At 49.7% G+C, this 19,660-nt stretch overlaps 2 protein-coding genes across 3 annotated transcripts; one reads left to right on the top strand and one right to left on the bottom strand.

Annotated features, from left to right (window-relative positions):
- The first annotated feature begins 1,499 nt into the window (after positions 1-1,499).
- Positions 1,500-3,933, top strand: Pgam2 (phosphoglycerate mutase 2). Its single transcript, XM_008834059.2, has 3 exons — positions 1,500-2,022; positions 2,107-2,287; positions 3,732-3,933. Exons 1-3 carry the CDS (start codon positions 1,609-1,611, stop codon positions 3,896-3,898), a joined length of 762 nt encoding a protein of 253 aa, XP_008832281.1. The 5' UTR covers positions 1,500-1,608; the 3' UTR covers positions 3,899-3,933.
- A 966-nt stretch (positions 3,934-4,899) lies between these two features.
- On the bottom strand, positions 4,900-18,615 carry Dbnl (drebrin like). 2 transcript variants are annotated; one of them, XM_008834053.3, is made up of 13 exons: positions 18,440-18,615; positions 14,175-14,230; positions 12,236-12,348; positions 11,380-11,454; positions 10,082-10,228; positions 8,758-8,835; positions 8,373-8,524; positions 8,196-8,247; positions 7,786-7,879; positions 7,375-7,470; positions 7,164-7,270; positions 6,246-6,351; positions 4,900-5,732 (listed from the first exon to the last, which is right to left on the bottom strand). In XM_008834053.3, exons 1-13 carry the CDS (start codon positions 18,520-18,522, stop codon positions 5,593-5,595), a joined length of 1,299 nt encoding a protein of 432 aa, XP_008832275.1. In that variant the 5' UTR covers positions 18,523-18,615; the 3' UTR covers positions 4,900-5,592. The 2 variants fall into 2 exon arrangements, with proteins under 2 accessions (XP_008832275.1, XP_008832276.1); XM_008834054.3 differs by having other exon boundaries at positions 8,196-8,244; positions 18,440-18,614.
- Positions 18,616-19,660: the final 1,045 nt, after the last annotated feature.

Here is a 19,660-nt window from a genome sequence, read left to right as displayed (position 1 = left end):
TAGGGTAAAAAGACCCCAAAGAAAAGTAGCCAGTTTCTTGGCTAAAAGTCACAATGTCCGTGGGCCTCTTAGCAACATACTCCCTTCCAAAGGCCAAAAATGTCTAAAGTATTTGGGAGCTTTTATCTAATCCTTAAAAGATTTTAGGGCTACCTCTTAAGAGGGGGAAATGTTAGAGTAGCAAAAAGTCCCATTTAAAAAAAGAAGAAGAAGAAAGAGTACATGAAGTTATCAGAAAAAAAAGTGATGGGGAGATATGGAAGGAGTTGGAGGAGAGGGAGTGGGCATGGATTTGTTCAAAACACCTTATATGCATGTATAAAATTCTCAATAAATTATATTTTTAAAAGTCCAAATACTTAGCCGGGCATGGTGGTGCACGCCTTTAATCCCAGCACTCGGGAGGCAGAGGCAGGTGGATCTCTGTGAGTTGAAGGCCAGCCTGGTCTACATAGTGAGTTCCAGGACAGCTGGAGCTACAGGGAGACCCTGCCTCAAAAAGACCCCCCCCAAAAAAGTCCAAATACTTAAAAGTAAAAAATAAAATAAAAAAGGACCAGAGGGCTGGAGAGATGGCTCAGTGGTTACTAGAGCACTGGCTGCTCTTGCAAAGAACCCAGGTTTGGTTCCTAGCACCCACATATCAGGTAACAACCATCTGTGACTCCAATTTCAGGGGATCTGATGCCCTCTCCTGACCTCCACAGGCACTACACAACCCAAGTGCACCTACATATGTACAGACAGTACACACATACACATAAAACAAAAAATATTTTTAAAACAGGACCAGGGGGCTGGAGAGATGGCTCAGAGGTTAAGGGCACTGACTACTCTTCCAGAGGACCCAGGTTTGGTTCCCAGCATCCACATGGCAGCTTAATAACCATCCATAACTCCAGTTCCAGGGGATCCAACATCCTCTTCTGGCCCCTACAGGCATAGCACAACACAGGTGCATTTACATACATGCAGGTAAAACACCTTCATACACATAAAATATATTTAAAAAAATTTTTTTAAAGGCCAGGCATGGTGGTGCATGCCTTTAATCCTAGCACTGGGGAGGCAGAGGCAGGTGGATCTCTGTGAGTTCAAGGCCAGCCTGGTCTACATAGTGAGTTCCAGGCCAGCTGGGGCTACAGGGAGACCCTGTCTCAAAAAGACAAAAAAATAAATAAATCAAGAAGGACCAACATGGCCTGGAATATTTCTATTCTTCTGCCTGAGCAGGGAAGGGCTGATGGAGAGCCCCCCCCATCCCATGTCAGAGGAATCTTCCTAAGGAGACACCCCCCCAAGGCTTGACTTCTGATCTTCATCCTGGTCCAATTAAGCAGCCCCACCCAGCCGAGTCCCAAGTGCCATTTGGTTATGGACTTGACATCTGAGCCCAGGCAGGGCTGATGGTTTCATGGGGCTATTTTTATGTCTAGCTTCTTGGATTGCACTCCACACCCCAGCAGCCCTGCTACTGGCCACCTGCCTGCCCCTTCTGGAATGCTGATTGACAGTTGACTCGGGTGGGGGCTGGGAATACTGTTATAAAGCTGAAAGAGCCAAGCAGACAGCTGTCATTGTTGGGAGCTCCTGTGTCCCCCTGCCACCATGGCCACCCACCGCCTCGTAATGGTTCGACATGGTGAGAGCTCATGGAACCAAGAGAACCGCTTCTGTGGCTGGTTTGATGCCGAGCTGAGTGAGAAGGGGGCCGAGGAGGCTAAGCGGGGGGCCAGTGCCATCAAGGATGCTAAGATGGAGTTTGACATCTGCTACACATCAGTACTGAAGCGGGCTATCCGAACCCTCTGGACCATCTTGGACGGAACGGACCAAATGTGGCTGCCTGTGGTGCGCACCTGGCGCCTCAATGAGCGGCACTATGGGGGCCTCACAGGCCTCAATAAGGCTGAGACGGCAGCTAAGCATGGTGAGGAGCAGGTAAAGATCTGGAGGCGCTCCTTTGACACCCCACCACCCCCAATGGATGAGAAACACCCCTACCATGTTTCCATCAGCAAGGTAGGCTGCTGAGAAGCTCTAAAGTTGGGAGCCAGGGTAGGGGGCTATCCAGGGAGAAAACTGTCTCTGTGTCCCTGTTCCCAGGATCGGCGATATGCAGGCCTGAAACCTGGGGAGCTGCCCACCTGTGAAAGTCTAAAGGACACCATTGCCCGGGCTCTGCCCTTCTGGAATGATGAGATTGCCCCCCAGATTAAGGCTGGCAAGCGAGTGCTCATTGCAGCCCATGGGAACAGCCTGCGGGGCATCGTCAAGCATCTAGAAGGTGAGACCCACCTCAAGATGTGGGACAGAAACCAGAGAGGGTAGCAACCCTGACTTGTCTCAGCAGTTCCACAAATGTGAGGGTTTCACAAGTGGTTTGAGCCAAAAGGGTTAGAAAATTTTGTGATTTCTGTTGTTCCATTTCTAGTATGAACTGGACCACAAAGGCAAAGGTTGCAGGTTTACTCTGCACAGTATCAGTTAAACTACCCCAATAGGAGCTGATTCTAGGTAGGATAGGCTTGAGGTCCCCAGCTAGGGAAAAGGGTGGGGCTTTGTACGCTTCTCCAAATGCAGTGGGACCCTGGGCAAAACTCTTGAGCAGCTGCAGAGCTCTTGGTACCTTAGTGCTGTCTGCATTTTTTTCTTGTTAGTCTCACTACGTAGTCCAGGCTGGCCTTGAATTTATGGTCCTCTTGCCTCAGGTGTATCCCACTGTGCTTACCCCATCTGCCTACACAAGGCTGTACCTCTGTGGGTCTCTCCCCGGCACTCCTCTAAGTAAAGTTGCCACAGGAGTAGAGCTACAAAGCTACTTGAAATCCTAGGCTTGCCAGGTATGGTGGTGCATGCCGTTAATCCCAGTACTGAGCAAGGCAGAGGCAGACAGATCTCACAGACCACCCTGGTCTACATAGGGAGTTCCAGGCCAGCTGGGGCCACAGAAGACATTGCCTCAAACACCTGTGCCCCACCCCTACCCCAAGATCCTAGGCTTGTAGTGGAGCTCCCACTGAAGAGTTAGGGCTGACAGGCACATGTGTGGAGAGGTCACAGATTATGGTCTCAACTGGGTTTTGGACACCAGAAGTCTAAATTAGTCTCTAGATGACCTTCAAGTTTGCTGGAGCCGTAAGGGAATGGGGGTAGACACCATAGCGCCAGCTCCTGAGGGTTAATGGGCTGATGTGTAGCATGGGGGTGATACTTCTGCCCCTCCCTCCTGGGACTTAAGTCTGCCGAAAAAAAGAGGTACATAGAGCACGCCTGATGTCCCAGGAAACATTCCTGTCCAGGAAACATTCCTCCTGTATGGTGGGGGTGAGATGATGGCCACTGCAAAGGTTGAGCTGCTATTCCAGGCAGAGGCTGCAGGAACTGACAGGATCAGGTTTCCATGTTCCTCCCCTGCTCAGAATTTAGAACCGCTAGAAACCAAATGACAGTTTTCCCACTCTGACCAGTTAGTCTGGCCAGTTCCCAATGGGCTGAGACTATGCACAGCAACACATGGGTCAGCTGCTATTGATGGGGGGAGAGCTTGCTGCTGGGCTATTTCTGTAGGTTGCTTCTAAGTCGGTTCTGCACTGACCTTTAGGCACATCTCTGTAGCCTTGCTCTAAGGGATGACCCCATTGGCAGCACCTGAGTTCTGTGGCCCACAAAGGCCATGCTAAATGGATAGCGTGAGGGGGGTGGCTAAAGATGCTGTACCTCTTCTTCAGGGATGTCAGACCAGGCCATCATGGATCTGAACTTGCCCACGGGAATCCCCATTGTGTATGAGCTGGACCAGGCGCTGAAGCCCACCAAGCCCATGAGGTTCCTGGGAGATGAAGAGACAGTACGGAAGGCCATGGAAGCTGTTGCTGCCCAGGGCAAGGCAAAGTGAGGGTGGGCATGGACAATAAAGGTAGCTTTGCACAATGGCAAATTTAACATGGCCAAGTACAGCAACATTTGTCTGCCCAGGTCACCTCAACTGTGGGCCTTCTAAGTCCAGGATTGCAGCCATGTCCAAGCCCACATCAGTGGAGGCATAAGCCCAGTGCTGATCCCTGGTTATCAGGGGCTTAATCAGGGTTATACACACCCTCTAGAGTATTAACAATCCCCTGTAGCAATCCTGGTGTGCTAGTCACTTCGTAACTAACCAGGCCATCACTTCAGGGTACATGAGAAAGAGCTACATGGAATAGCTTGCCCCATGAGAAACAGGAAGTAAACCCCAAGTCAAGGCAGTCACCTGACCAGCTTCCTTCAGGGGTAGCTTTCTGCTATCCCTATGACCTTAGATGGCATGCTGAGCCCTTCCTCCTGGGGAAGAACAAGCCTTTGGGGCTTCAAAGCCTGCCACAGCTCAAACTGATAGGGTGTTCAGGGCCTGCTGCCTTCACCAGAAAAGCCCAGGGAACAGGCAGGAAACAAGAAGGGCTAAGCTTGGCCACTGCCTTGGGTCAATGGCTTCCTCATGCAGTTCCACCCCAGGCCATCAGTGGGTAAGGCTGGAAGTCAAGCATTCCACCTGACACCTCCCAACAGAAGCCCTAATTCCTCAGAAGCCCAGAGCTGCACACATGACAGAAGCTCCTGGAGGGAGGAGCTATGTAGCAGTGGCCTCTCCCAGGGCTGAAATGCCCCAGTGTTCTATCAGTTACATCCTATCTTTCATCTCTCTTGTAGAAGGCTACACAGCCACAGAGGTCTGAGGGGCCATGTGAATACACACACATGTATACACCTCAGGCAAAGATGCAGACAAATCCCAAGAGGGGGCTTCTTCCATACAGAGCACTCTAGCCACAAATGGGGCAGATAAGCCATGGGCCCCACTGCAGCTCTTAAATGCTCCTAAGACACAAATGTGCTAGGACAGAAAATAGGAGGCAGTAAGCATAGGCCACTGTTCTTTTTGTGAAGCTAAAATCAGCTGAGGTACACACTGAAGCCAGACACCAAGTGAGCCACACAAAGCATATGTGTGTCTTTGATTTTTCACATATCCAGAGGTGGGAGCTTCACCACCCCATCCCTTCTTCCACAGCACAGACATAGGGATAGAACTGAGCAAGGCAGGGAAGCCTCTAGTAAGGCCACCTCCCTGCTGTCAAAAACATCAGTCTACTTTGACTTTGGTCATGATTTTGCTGAAAGCAATGGTTCATGGTTCTCAAGGATCATTCTGAACAGCTGCAGCCACCACCCCTTAGAAGGTGGAAAGAGAAAAAGGCAAATGTAGAAGGTGGCCTCCAGGTGCCTCTGCTCAGAGCCCCCCAGCTTACTGGTGCTGCTGTCCTTGGGCAGAGGTCACCCAGGGTTGGCCACAGGTGAAGCTTGGCTCAAGAGCCCATTCCTACTAGGGTCAAGTGAGAGGCTGGTAGAAGGGCCTGGAGGATACAGTAAGCGTTTTGGTGGGAGGTCAATGGGTTATTGCTGCCATCTGAGGTGACAGAGCCTAAGCCACCCAAATCAGAGGGAACCTTGTCATTGGAGTTCCTGGAAGAGTGCCAAACATGAACTCTTGGGCCTCCTCTTTTAGGACAAGGAAGCCACATTTGAGTGGGGAAGGAAAGACAGGCCTCAGCCTCACTCTATGAGCTCCACGTAGTTGGCAGGGAACATGCCAAAGTGGCCATCAGGCCCATAGCCACGCCACCAGCCTTCATCAATCACTTCGATGCCAGTAATCAGGTTTTCAGGGTCAAAGGAGATCTCCGTGTCATCAGCTGCAAGGCAGGCAAGCCAAGGTATATCAGATACTTTGCCACACCCTCATTGGCCCCTAGGCAGCCCGTCCTTCCTGCTTTAGAGCTCACAGCCCCTCTCTGCTTCCTCCTCAAAAACAGCCCACTGCCATCTACCTTGCAAAGCACCTAATGTGACTAACTGTAGTGACTACCTCCCAGGGTACACCTTCCAAAAAGAGCACTCATGCAATAGGTAGTTCTGCAAAGCTCTTGGCCTTTTCCCCGAGGCTACCCCTGAGGATGGGTGGGCTCCAGGTCTGGTGTACTTCTCTGATCTGGCAGGGATTCCTGCCAGTAGATGGTGGGCGGCTGGCTGGAGTATGTGTGGAGGCACATATTCTTCAGGGCAAGACGCTCCTGAGGGCTGTCCATCTCACTGTCATTTTCTCTTTCAAACTTCCTCTGGGACTAACCCCCATAAAGTCTCTATATACATTCTTGTCCCCTAACCTCAGGATTTGTGACCTATGACAGCCAGGTGGGACACCTTACCTGCCTGGTAGTCATACAAAGCCCGGGCACATAGCCCTTGCCCACTGAGCCCCTGGCCCTGCATGTAGTGGTCAACGTGCTCAGAGCCAGCACTCTGCTGCTGTACCTGTCAGAAGTGAAAGAAACAACATTACCACAGACAGCCCTCACCTGAGGCTTAGATCAAGCTGGAGACAGGCTTGGGCACAGCACATAGGAAGGCTTGCAGCTCTCTAGGGCCAGGGGCTATGGCTGCCTGAGATATCTGGCAGCACAGCTATCATCTCAAGGTATGGAAGCCAAAGGCAGTCAGCTCACAAATCCCTCTAGCCATGGACTACAAGGCACTAACTTCAATTACATGGGGTGCTGGCCCATACAACTTAAAGCACAGAGTGGTTCGAAATGTCAAATAAGAGATCACTCACTGGTAGACTGCTTGCCTAGAAGCTCAAGGCCTTGGGTCCTATCCCCCAACCTCAAAATAAGCAAACTCAAGGGCTGGAGAGATGGCTCAGCAGTTAAGAACACTGACTGTTCTTGCAGAAGACCCGGGTTCAAATCCTAGCGCCCACGTGGCAGCTAACAACTGTCCATAACTCCAGTTCCAGGGGATCTGACAGCCTCTTCTGTCCTCCATGGGCACTGCATGACACGGGTGCACTTACCAAGCAATACACACATATACATAAAATAAAAATAATAAATAAATAAAAATAAACACCCCCCCCCGCCCCAAAAAAATCTATGCTGAATGCCATGGTGGTAATCTCAGCACTCAGGAAGGCTGTATCAGGAGGCTCTCCAGTTCAAGGTGAGCATGGGCTATTCGGCAAGAACCTACCTTAAAGAAAAAGTAAACCCCCAAATCACCCCAATACCCTGAAGTGTGCCACAGAAGACTCAGGCCCATGTCTTAGGCCTTTGGCAGGAACCCACCAGTGGAGGTTCCTCATAGAGGGTGTCCTGCTCTGGAGGCTCTTCATATGTGGCTTCTTCTGCCTGTGCTGAGGACAGAGTGCTGGGCTCTGGCTCCTCATAGACGCCTGCAACAGAGGACAAAGCAGGTTCTGACTCTCTTCTTCCCACAATACCCGCCTTCCCCACCATTATACCCTTCCAAAGCTTCAAAGGGCTACAAGGGCCTTGCCTGTTCTAGGCCTTGAGGCGGCGGGAGTTGGCTCTCTGCCATAGGAGGCCTCTGGTTGAGTGAGCTGCTTCTGCAGGAAGGGGCTCCTCAGCTTGCCTGCAAATACACATATACCACTTCAGAACCACCACCTGCCTAGGCTAGCTAAAATAGAACCCTGGCCAGTATAGGTAAAGTCCCTTGGGCTTTATGCTGTGTGGTAAATCAGCAGGCAGCACAGTCCTGTGTCCTTCAGGGGTCAGAGTAGTGATCAACACTGCCACTGAGGTCAAGGACAAGAGGGGACCCCTGGACTCTAGATTGTCCTCCTCACTCATTTATCCCCCGTCACCCTTGGAGACCCTGCATAGAACTCCACACTTCCCCTTAGCCTACCCCTGCCTTGTGGCCAAGCCCAGAGGGAGGTCCCACCTGGCTGAGAGCCTGAGACAGAGGTGGTAGACATAGCTCTCTCCTTCTGCTTGAAAATCTCCCGTGGATGTGTGGCCTGATGACCAGCAGACTCCTGGGAGAGGAACAGAAGCACATACTGAAAGGGCCTCTGTGGTGTGTGTGTATGTGTGTGTGTGTGTGTATACATAGCCAAGGAGATGCGTGGCCTGATGACCAGACTGTGTCTTGTGTGTGTGTGTGTGTGTCCCATACTAAAAGCCCCTGTTCTGCCTTTGTTCCCCATTGGCACCTCTGAGATGCAGAGAAGCAGGTTCACTGAAGAGATCTGGGCTAAGTTCAATTCAAGATCAAGGATTTCAACACATGACCAAGATTGATCCAAACCATCAAGTTCCCAGGCCCTCTGAAAGGGGATGCCCAAGACTCACCCATTCCTGTTTGTTCCTTGAAACCACGTCTTGCTGTTGTTCACACATCCTGCTAGGAAGAGCCAAGGTTGAGGAGAGCTGAGGCTCATTTGCAGCCCCTTATACTGTGTCCTCAGTCTTCCTACCCCTTAGAACAGGTGAGCACATGGAAACAGCCCCAGTGTAAGGTGGGCTAACCTCAGAGGCCCTGACATGCTGTGCTGCTCCTGGTAGCGCTGCTCCCGGCGGGCAGCCTCCTGCAGCTCTCGCTCACGACGCTCCTCTTCCAGCCGCTGATGCTCCTCTTCAGCCCGTCTCTTCTCCTCCAGGCGACGGTTCTCCTCTTCTTTCTGCAGGGGGAGCTGCCCACTCAGCCCTGTGTTGCCCCCTTGGCCTCAACCCCTGCCAGGGACTGGATCCCTAAGGCTCATGGGCAAAGGGAGACACGACAGCCCATCATTACCCTGTGACTTAATTCATTTATGCATTCAATTTAACTAGCAGTAAAGGGGCAGGTAGAACATCTGTTAAGGCGAAGCAGGATGTCTGGCCATGTGCCCGCCCCCACTACTGCAGCACTTACCTCAGCTTTGGCCCAGAAACTATCTTTGCCAACTCTCTTGATTTCAGATATGGCATTGGTCTTCTGGTACACAGAGCCCTAGAGGGGACAGAGCACACGCTATAGGTTTAACCCCATGTAGAAGGTCAGACATATAGGTTGGCAGGGTAGAGGATTCACCAGGTTCTCAAGAGCAGGCAAGAGCTACTAGGTGGTAGCCTGGACTACCACCCTCAAGGAGACCCAGAAAGGAGCCTTGGAGCTGGGTTTAGCAGTATCTGCAATCTCAACATTCAAGAGGCTACCACCCTCAAGGAGACCCAGAAAGGAGCCTTGGAGCTGGGTTTAGCAGTAGGCAGGAGCTGAGGCAGGAGGACTGTTGAGTTCAAGGCCAGCCTGGGTTATAGAGCAAGGCCTCGTTTCAGAAAAACAAAACAAAACAAAACAAGGAGGGACAGTTCAGCAATTAAGAGTGCATATTAAGCCAGGTGTGGTGGTACATGCTTTTAATCCCAGCACTCAGGAGGCAGAGGCAGGTGGATCTCTGTGAGTTCAAGGCCAGCCTGGTCTACATAGTAAGTTCCAGGACAGCTGGGGCTACAGGGAGACCCTGTTTCAAAAAGATCAAAAAAAAAAAAAAAAAGGGCATATTGCTCTCCCAGATGACCTGCATTTAATTCCCAGCACTCATATCAGACAGCTCACAATTGCCTGTAATACCAATCCCAGGAATCTGATGCTCTCTGACCTCTGGAGGCACTTGTACACACACATATTTATGCAGTTTACCCATACATACAAATTACACACACACACACACACACACACACACACACACACACACACCAAAAAAACTCAAAAAGTCAAAGTCAAACTAGGAATCAAGGCAGTTCTAAGAGAGGCTTTCTGCCAGGCTGCTCTTCAGACAGCTGACTGCCACGGCAGCATCCAGAGAGGAATCACTATGGATTCCAACTGTATACCTAATGAGGTGATTTGCAGCTATGAGCTCCACATAATGCCAGAACCACATTCCTGTATGGTTTTAGGCTACACAATAAAGCCACCAGAAGTTCCCCATGGTGGCTACTACAAGGGACTGTCTAGGTCATGCTAACACTGTAGCCCTTGGGCTGCTAGACTACCATAGCTGCTTCCCTGAAGAGCTCCTACCATGAGCTGGCTTCAGAATAGCTAAACCAGTTGGGGTTGATGCCCACCAGGCTCAGGGTTACCATCTAAGGAAGCCAGGCAGGAGGAGCCTAGTTACCTAGACACTAGTAGCTACACTCTGGCCCCCACCCTCAGGCCTAGAGCAATGAGGTAATGGGCAGGCAGCACTCACCACTGGAGCCTGAGGCCCTGCATCCTGGAAGCGGCTGCTTTCCCTGTGGAAGCTGTAGTTGGCCCCAGAGGCCTTGGCAACCTTCTCCATGATACACTCAGGCTCCACGTCCTCCTCAGCTCGTGCATTGATGGTCACATGAGCGCCCTGCAGCAAAAACACTTAAAATATAAGCTTTTCAGGAGATGGGCCAAGCTTCTATCTGTCCATATAGCAAAGGCCACCACTGCACACAGGACTAGTGTCAGGAGACATTAAGCCCTGCCCTCTCTGACCTATGCTATATAGTTCCTACAACAGCTCAGCAGACGCCCAGGCAGCTTCCTTCTGATTATGAAAACTCAGGTGAAAAACCACCTGAAAACACATTTCCTTCCAAAATGAATCACCAATTTCTTCCTGAGCAGGTGACATGGTCTCATTCAGTTATTATAGAACTAATATACTTGGAAGCTGAGGATGTGGCTCAGTTGCATGTGAGAAGCCCCAGGTTTGATGCCAGCACTGCGAAAACAAAGTAACAAGCTTAGAAGCTTCTCTTTCACCTACCAGATGGAAAAATGGAGGCATATCTGCAGATATGTTGGCAGAATCAGAAATCAAGTCTCAAGCCTCCAAGCAACCAAGGAAATGCAGTCACTTGACATAAGAATTATAAATTACTTTTGATATAAATGCCTTTGAAATTGGACAAAGGTACAAAACTGCAGGACAAGTGAAACAAACACTTGGAGAAATAGGAAAGAATGCATCAAAGGGATACACACTGGGGTAGTGAGCCAAAGCAGCCTGTTCCTTCAAGTCTTAACCAGTTAAACTATTCAGACAGAACAATCATAAACTTAATAGAGAGCTGGGCCTGGTGGTACATGCCTTTAATCTCAGCACTCAAGAGGCAGAGGCAGGTGGACCTCTATGAGATCCAGGTCAGCCTGGTCTATATAGTGAGGTCTAGGCCAGCTGGGGCTACAGGGAGACCCTGTCTCAAAAAAAAAAAAACAAAAACAAAAAAACAAAACAAAAAACAAAAAACAAACAATAAATAAATATTAGAGAAATAAGCAAAACAGAATTCAGGGCTGACCCTTGCCCATCAGCTTAGGGCTGGTATGGTCCTCACCTGGCCCTGCTGAAGCCAGTCACAGGTAGCTCTGGCCATCCCTGCTGGCCAGAGGGAGCATGAGTCATGGCTGTGCTCCTGACTCCAGCTCCTATTCCAGTTCACTTGCACACAGGAATCTGGGGTGTTTGATCCTGCAAGGCCCCTTACAGGGAAGCAGGACTGGCTTAGCCCTCACCTTCAGGAAGTTGGCCATGGTGCTGACATGGTTGGCGCATGCTCCCTTCCGCACATCATTCACACCCTCGCCCGTCTGCAACACAAGTACAGCCAGCATGACCCAGGCCCCCTCCAAAGGCACTTCTTTGCCCATAAGTTCCCAGGAACCCAGGGGCTTCCCTATCTCCCCTAAAAGACATCCCCCACCCTCCCTTAGCCAAAGCAGATGCCATTCCCAACTGAGTCACATAGCCACATAGATGAGATCAATCCTCACACCTTTCAAGGAGCTCAGGGATGTTCTTTGGACAGGATAACTATTGATATCCAGTGTGGGGCATTTTCTGAGTATTCTTGGTCCCTAATTAGGGGGTTCTATTCTGCTGGAGCCCCTATCTCTAGACTCCTAAGGCTTCTGAACATCACGCCCTCTGCTCCACCAGCACTATTATGTCAAGGGGATGGGACCGAGCTTTTTTTGTGATGGTTTTTACTTCATTCTATAGGAATAATTCTCGGCTTGGAGAGCGAACTCCGTGTAAAGCAATTAATTCTGTCTGTTTCAGACAGGGTTTCAATATGTATCCCTGGCTTGGCCTGGAACTCACTATGTAGACCAGGCTAGTCTCAAACTCAAAGATCCGCCAGCCTCTGCCTTCCAGGTACGGAGATTAAAGGCGTGAGGCACTGTGCTCAGCCCATTTATTCTTTGGATCACAATGCATTAACTGCCTATTTATTCATTCACTAGCTTTTAACTGTTCTGTGGACCTACTGAGCTGTGTAGTACAACATTCTATTCCCAAGTCAAGTCAAAGCAGGCAAGGAGACAAAGGACTTTCCCCAGTCACACTACATGTGATGAGTCCACATACCCAGTTGATGAGGACAAACTTGGGCAGGCCGGAGTTGGGATCCTTCACCCTGCAGAAGGCATACATCACCTTCCCGCTGTTGAGCTCCTCCACCAGCTCCTCCAGGCCACCCTCTGCAGAGTCACAGGGAGGCTCAGAGGCAGCCTGTACCCCTCCCCATCCTGATGCCTGGTTCACCAGAAGGAGCCCAATCCACGTCTACATCAGGGCTTCTCACTCCACCTGCCTCAGAATCACTCTGGGAGTCACATTTAAAAATCCAAGAGATGAGAATGAAGATGCAGTCGGTGATACAGCGTTTGCCTAGCATGTATCAGGCCCTGTGATCAATCTCTAGCAGCACAAAATAACGAATAAATTATCAGTCTTGGGCCCCAACCCCACTAAGCTGATTTTAGTAGAGCTGGTGGGACCCTGAAAATTGCATTCTGACAAGCATGCGAGGTGACTTTTTTATCCACTTGAATTTAAAAACCACTCCTCTAAACCTGAAGGCACCCCTGGAAATGAAAAATAAATGGCATTTCCACTACGACCAATCACCAGACTTCCAGATGGATGGTCTCTATGAGAGTCTTACTATGGAAGGCCTGAGACAGTGGGGCTGCTAAGTTTCAACATGTAAGTCACAAACTACATTTCCATTGAGACTCTAGGGCAACCCAGAGTCAGACCTTTAGGAACATCCCACAGCTCAACAAGTAGCTCAGTTCTCAGAGTCTCAGATGGGGGTCAGGATGGGCTACCCTAAAACATTCTCCCTGGCATTGTGCCTCAACCTTTAAACCTTCCAGGTCATAAGGAGAAATTGATCAGGTATTTCAGCTACAGGGCTCCACAGAACCTGAGGCAGTTAATGTGCTGATGTGCAGCACAATCCTGCGCCATACCATTAGGCTCAGCAACAGAAAGCTGATTGCTAATATCTGCAACTCCTAGGCACCTACTATGTCATATGAGATGACCATTTGGAGGTAATACTAGAAAGAGGATGCATCAGCAATAGCTTATAGGGGAAAGGGACTTTCTATTGACAACAATGATCAAAACAACTCTCTTTCTGCCCGAGCAGAAATCACGGTCCAGGTACTCATTGGACAATGAAGTTATATCCTGCTTAGGGTTGGGAGTGGAGGGTGGTCAGGCAGGCCCTAAGAACAGGCATGCTGGCCTTGAGCATGGGGAGGGGTCAAGGGTTTCAGCTGAGGTTTGTGACTCATACCCCTTCACCTCTGGGTCAGCCCAAATGCCAGTCTTTCCCAGTGTTGGCCAAAAGCTGGTACTTTCTGCACAGATATACCCTCTCCCAATCAGGGTCCCCATTACCACCTGCAGTGACACTGCCTCTTCCCATTAAGGGTCAGATCTTCCAAGTAGTTGCTCAAGACCAGGGCAGGACAGAGTTAGAGAACATACTTGTGGGTTTTCTCCACCTGTACCAGCTTGGAAACTGGCATCCTCTATCTGCAGTGCCCGGGACAGGGGGTACCCCTGAGCTGGAGAGGGTGGCTCCTTTTCTTTACTTACTCAGTAATCTCAGACAGCAGTACTGGCCTGGCCCAGGCCAAGAATGCTGAGGAGGAATGTTTTCACTAACAAATACATGAAATCTGGAAGCTTTTTAGTTGGGCCCATGCTGACCATGGGATTGACATGGCTCTGGCCCCTGGTTCTTTCTGATGCTGGTTCATATCCAGATCAGGAGTATCCTTTAATGGAGCTGACCCAGGAAAAGGTTTGCAGGAGAAGAACTCAATTGAGGGAGGGGTGACTGGATAGTTGAGCCATATGTAAGGGATGGCTGTGTGAATGAGTTCCCTTCCTGCTGTTGGGACTGGCTGAAATGCCTGCCAGATGAGATGGGCCAGGAACAGTCACACCCTCTTCTTTGTGTACCTCACCCTCTTGGTGCTGGAAGTCTGTTAAGGGTCATACTCACCCCCTGTGCCAGCCACACGGATGTCATTGCTGTTGCCTTCATAAGTAAAAAGAGCCCTGAAATGAAACAAGCAGGCTGAGTGGCCAGCACCCAGGGGTCCATGTGCCTACACTACACCTACAGGCTCCACTCTGCCCTGTTCTGACTTGCTAGGCAAGTGTTCAACTGGCCACCCTGAGGCTGACTAGCCCCTGGGGGCTTGCTGTGAGGGACAACACCATGGAGTTCAGTGTTCTTTCTACACATTCATATATGAAATATTCATCTGACTTTCAGGCATATAAATTTGAAAAGACAAAAGATATCTACATATTCCTGAATCCAGACCATCTAAAAGAGAAGCAGGAAGGAGACGGATGCACTGGGCACTCCTGGGTATATCTGCCCTGCCTTCTGTAGCCTGAGAGTGGGGCAGGTCTTCCTGGGCTTGAGATTTTCCTGGCAAATATGGACTTTAACAGGTATAAATAGGATCAGAAACCAGACAATGACACAGCATTAAGTCATAGTTAAGACCACTGACCCACCAAGTGTCTTCTGGACGGGTGCCTATAGGCATGCTTTCTATCTAGCGGAGCCATAACTCTCATGGCTAATACCAGTCTGGGTACGTAAAACTACTCATGAGATTCTGGTGAAGACTGTGGCTTATAAGCTTGCTCTCTAGAGGGAGTAAGGAATAGTCTGTTATCTGGGCTATGGAAAGTCACTTGACCACAACAAAGGTTATCGAAGGAGAACAATCTGGAAGAGGTAGTGTCCCAAGAGAGCCGCTGGGCATGAGGTGAGCATACTGAACCATGCGACAGCAAGTTAAACAGGAAACCTGGCTCAGTGCCTGCTGTCTCCCCAGCATGAGAGGCAGGGCAGATGGAAGCTCCAGAAGTAAGCTCCAAGAGGCAGGCAATGCTATTGAGCAGATACATGTGCCTGGAAGAGACACAGAATCAGACACAGACCTGGCAGGCCTGACTAGCAGGAAGGAGACAGCCACTAGGAAGGAGATGCTGCCTACTGGAACAGAGACGAGAAAACCTCAAAGACTCCAGAGAAACAAGGATAAGATTTGGGAGGTGGATTTGTTAGATATTCAGCCTACGTTGGTAGAGCTCTCTGGAAGAAACACGCCAATTCTTCTTGATGGTAACAAGCCCTGGCTGTCAGGGCAGGGGGACTGGAACAAGCAGCAGAGAGAAGGGATCTGGCAGCTAATAAGGCTGAACTTGGCACATGGGACCTAGTCTTCCAACCTCACCTCACTTTCTTCTGTGTTCTAAACCACCTTGAAGAATGTTTCCAGTTCAAGCCAGTCATGGTGGTACATGCTTGGTAATCCCAGCACCCAGGAGATGGAGGTTGGAGTGGAGGCAGAGACAGAGGCAGAAAGATCGATCACAAGTTCAAGGCCAGTGTAGATGACATCGTGAGGCCCTCTCAAAAAACAACCAGGGCTAGCAAGATGGTTGTTGGCAAAATGCTTGCGGTGCAAAGCATGAGAACCTGGGTTCCATTCCAGAACCCATGTGAAAGCTAGGCACGGTAGCATGTGCTTGCAACCCAGCGCTGGGAAGGCAGACAGGATTCCTGGAGCTTGCTGGCCAGCCAGTCTAGCCAAATTGACTAGTTCTGCATTCAGTGAGAGACCCTGTATCCCCCCCGCCCCCCAAAAAAGAAGATGGCTTAGCACTTAAGAGCACTTGCTGCTCTTACAGAAGACCCTTGTTCAGTTCTTAGCACTCACATGGTGACTAACAGCCATCTGTGCCTCTAGTTCCAGGGGACCCAATGCCCTCTCTGGCTTCTGCAGGAACCAGGCACACATGTAGTACACATACATACATGCAGGCAAACACTCATACACATAAAAATAAAATAAATATTAGAAAAAATACTATGGTAGAGAGTGAAGAAGACAGTCATATTGACCTCTGGCCTCCACATGCACTTGCACCTATATACACCTGCATACAACACACACCACCAAAAAACAGTTTCCAGTTCAGAGGCTTATTCCCACCTTAACACAGCTCCACCCTTCTTTCAAATCAACACGAAAAAAATGGTGCACTGGCTTCTATACAGCAAGAAAAGTGAAGAATATCAAGTATCTTATCATTCAATCACTCTTTCCAAATATGTCCAAATATGTGCACTGAGAATATGTTTCCTGGTGACTGGACTGCAGCTACAAATAATCCATGAAAGACCCGACCCATGGAACTTACCCTCTAGCAGAAGAGGAAAAAAACATACACCTGGTATTAATGGACTGTCAGGAAGTGAAAGACACAAATCATGTCAGCTTCTCTTGGGAGGGAGTTGAAGACAGATTGCAGATGGAGAATTGAAGCTGTGGCTCTGGTGTCAAGGCTTAGTGCAACAGCACCTCCTCTGTGTGTAACCTTTTATGACCTACCAAACTGGAGACCATCTATTGTTTTTCCTACATGGATGTCCTTTTAGGACATCCATCACACACATAACAACTGTCTACCAGGCACTAAGGACAGAGGCAGGCTCACTTCACCCCTTCCAGTGAGGAGATAAGGTTAACAAAAAGAAAAAAACATGAGAGTTTCCAGCATGTGTCTGATAAATATCTCAAGGAAGTGAAACTGAGGGAGAGGCAAAGGTGACTGCAGGCAAGGAGCTAGGAATGCTGGAAAGCAACCTCAGAGCAGAGACACGAAGGATAAGGCCACCAAGATGATGTAGAAGTGTGATTCAGGCAGAACAGTAAGATAGAAAGCAGATGAGGAACTAGCCTGCAGTTTTGAGAAGAGGAAGGCTTTGGTAGAAGAGTGGTCAACAGGTGTGGCTAGTGTGGTAAGCAGGCGGGGCAACAGGAACAAGGTCAGGCAGGGGCAGGAGTTTAGACTTTATTCAAAGTGCAACAGGAAGCCACTGCAGGTATGGACAGAGACTCGAGATGGCTTGGTTATTTTCTCAGTTAGCGAGTGGGGACCTGCCACACAATCTTGTTGGGTAACTACTGAAATGGCTATGACAGTAAGGGTGGAGGTGAAGTTCGTACAACTTGAGTGGCACAGCTTGCAGTGCTGCAGGAACTTGGGGCAGATGATTCCGCAGTAGCATGGCTGCCTGGGCAAGGGAGGATGGTATGAGGAAGAAAGCTCTGAGTCTTCAGGCAGGACTGAGTGGATGGGGCAGGTCAAATGCCAGACCAAGGTGGGAACATGATTCTGGTAAGCGGTTCAATGGAAAACTAGAAGCATGGGAGACCTGCACTGTTAGGTTGGCTGTGGAGAACCAACAATAATGGTTCACAAGAAGGCTAAGAGACCATGGGAATACAGTGGAGATTTAAAAAAAAAAAAAAAAAAAGCACTAGAAAAGGAGAGACGGTTGATCACAGGGGCAGAGCCTTCCCCTATGCAACAGAAGTCTCCATGGAAGATCCAACATAAGGGCAGACTCATATGATGCACCTTGGTGCTGACCACAGGGTAATGGTGGTCCTACCATGACTCCATCTCCACGGTCCAGGGTTGTTCACCTTAACCCAACATACTCAACATATTTCTCAGAAATATGGAAGTGCTAAAAACTGGCCAATGGAAGCAATTTAAGCAAATGGAAAAGTGAAAGACAATTACTCTATATGGGTATGCATACTGCAGAGAGCTGAAGGGGGAAGGGCTAACCAGAAGCTTCAGATCCAGGCTCCCAGGATTATAAAGCTCTAGTAAACTACACGATGAAAGCTACACAGAGCCTAGCTGTGGACGGATGTCCTGAGGTGGTGGAGGGAAGATAGGACCTTTTCTCAAACAGAGGGCCAGTATCCTGTTTTCAGTCCTTTCCCTGTGACTCAGGAACTTGGTCACTGGACCCAGATCACTTGAAGGCTTGTCTAAGCCTTCAAGCAAGCTCATGATCTCAATCTCACTGTAACGCTGCTTTCAAAGGCCAATCCTGAATTCAGAGCTTGGAAGACCTGAGCGTAGCTTCGGCTTTTAGGAAAGTGGTGAGCTGTGGAGGACCCCTTTGTTCAGGGAAATCCCAGAGATGGAAAGTGCCTGGCGAAGTCAGCAAGCAGGACGAGGCAGAGAGACCTGCAAGGGGCTCTCAGGGCAGAGCCTGGGAGCAACAACTAAGCGACAGGGGGAAGGAACCGGTCCTTCCGTCCAGACAGCACTTCGCCGAGGTGTGGGGTGTGGGGGCAGATGAGCCCCGCAGCATCGCCGCCACACCGCCCCCACCCTCCCCGCTCCTAGCCCGCGCCCCGTCAGCTCGCTGCCCACCAGTCGGTCGGGGACTTCTCGGTGACCACGCGCACGTAGGCCTCCTGTAGCGCCGGCCCGTTCCGGCTCAGGTTAACCGCCATGGCACGCCCCAGAGTCCAGAGATGCAGGAGCCTCAGCTCTCCGCCAGCCTCCCCTGACGGCCGGAAGCCTCGCCTCCGACTTACGGAAGTCTTGCCCAGGAGGCCGGAAGCGGAAGTAGAAGTGGGTTGTGAGCCTGCCGGGTGCTCGGGTTCTGTGGCTGCTGTTGATTTGAAGGGGTGGAGCCCGTGTCCGCCTCCGCCGGGGTCTCCTAGAGCGTAGCCTAGCGGGGTCTCCAGCCCTGGAACAGTCGCTGCTCCAGGATCCCTGCTAGTCCTGATGGTCCGATTCTTGCTCCAGTTAATGCACTGTTTAGAAAGCCGATTTTTCTCTCCTCCAGACGTGTATCCCTAAATCTGTGTGTGCACGCTCATCAAAAATTTAATCTACGGTGTCGAGCGTGGTTTTGCGCACCTGTAATCCCAGCAATCAGAAGGCAGAGGCAGAATCCTGAGTTCTGGGCCAGCCTGGCCAGCCACTAGAGTGTCTTAGAAAAAAAATTTAGTGTTTTTAAAAAAAAAAAAAAAAAAAAAAGATTTGGCGCAAGTGGATAGTGTAGGAATGAAGAGACCCTCTTTGTACTTCACTTCTACTTCAAAAATAGTTGCTCCACCTCCAACCTGGGCTGGCAGAATGGCTCAGCAGGTAAAGCATTTGCCAAGCGAGCCTTACTACCTGGGTTTGATCCGGGAAACTCACATAAAGGTGAAAAGAGACAACTGATTCAACAGCGTTGTCCTCTGACCCCTACATTGGGCTGAAGCATATTCTCTCTCTCATGTCTTTCTCTCTCTCTCTGACACACAAATAAGTAAAATTTTAAAAATGAGAGATAGTTACCCCTCCTGGAAGAAAGGACTTCATCTTGCCTCAACTTTCCAATGTAAGAAACACTAGGATTTTTTTTCTTTGAAACTCTATAAAACTTGAAACTTGGTTTATAACAAGGAATTCTGATCTTTCAATCACACCACATCCTGTAAGACTTTTTAAAAAAAAAATACTTGATTATTTTTTTAAATGTGTACGTGTGTATTGCCTGCATGTAGGTAATTGCACCCGTGTCGTGCAATGCCCGTGGAGGACAGAAGAGGCTGTCGGATCCCCTGGAAATGGAGTTACGGACAGCTGTTAGCTGCC

Source organism: Nannospalax galili, unplaced genomic scaffold (assembly GCF_000622305.1).
Source record: "Nannospalax galili isolate Female #2095 unplaced genomic scaffold, S.galili_v1.0 scaffold996, whole genome shotgun sequence".
NCBI lineage: Eukaryota > Metazoa > Chordata > Mammalia > Rodentia > Spalacidae > Nannospalax > Nannospalax galili.
This window is presented reverse-complemented; position numbering and strand designations above follow the sequence as displayed.

Bases quoted from the DNA above. Each gene is read 5' to 3' on its own strand.
- Pgam2 (XM_008834059.2), top strand. From the start codon at position 1,609: ATGGCCACCCACCGCCTCGTAATGGTTCGACATGGTGAGAGCTCATGG. The intron at 2,023-2,106 runs GTAGGCTGCTGA...CCCTGTTCCCAG, and splicing joins ACCATGTTTCCATCAGCAAG to GATCGGCGATATGCAGGCCT. The intron at 2,288-3,731 runs GTGAGACCCACC...CCTCTTCTTCAG, and splicing joins CATCGTCAAGCATCTAGAAG to GGATGTCAGACCAGGCCATC.
- Dbnl (XM_008834053.3), bottom strand. From the start codon at position 18,522: ATGGCGGTTAACCTGAGCCGGAACGGGCCGGCGCTACAGGAGGCCTAC. The intron at 10,229-11,379 runs GTGAGGGCTAAG...TTTTTGCTGCAG, and splicing joins CCATGGCCAACTTCCTGAAG to GGCGCTCATGTGACCATCAA. The intron at 7,471-7,785 runs GTGGGACCTCCC...GTGTATTTGCAG, and splicing joins TGTCTCAGGCTCTCAGCCAG to GCAAGCTGAGGAGCCCCTTC.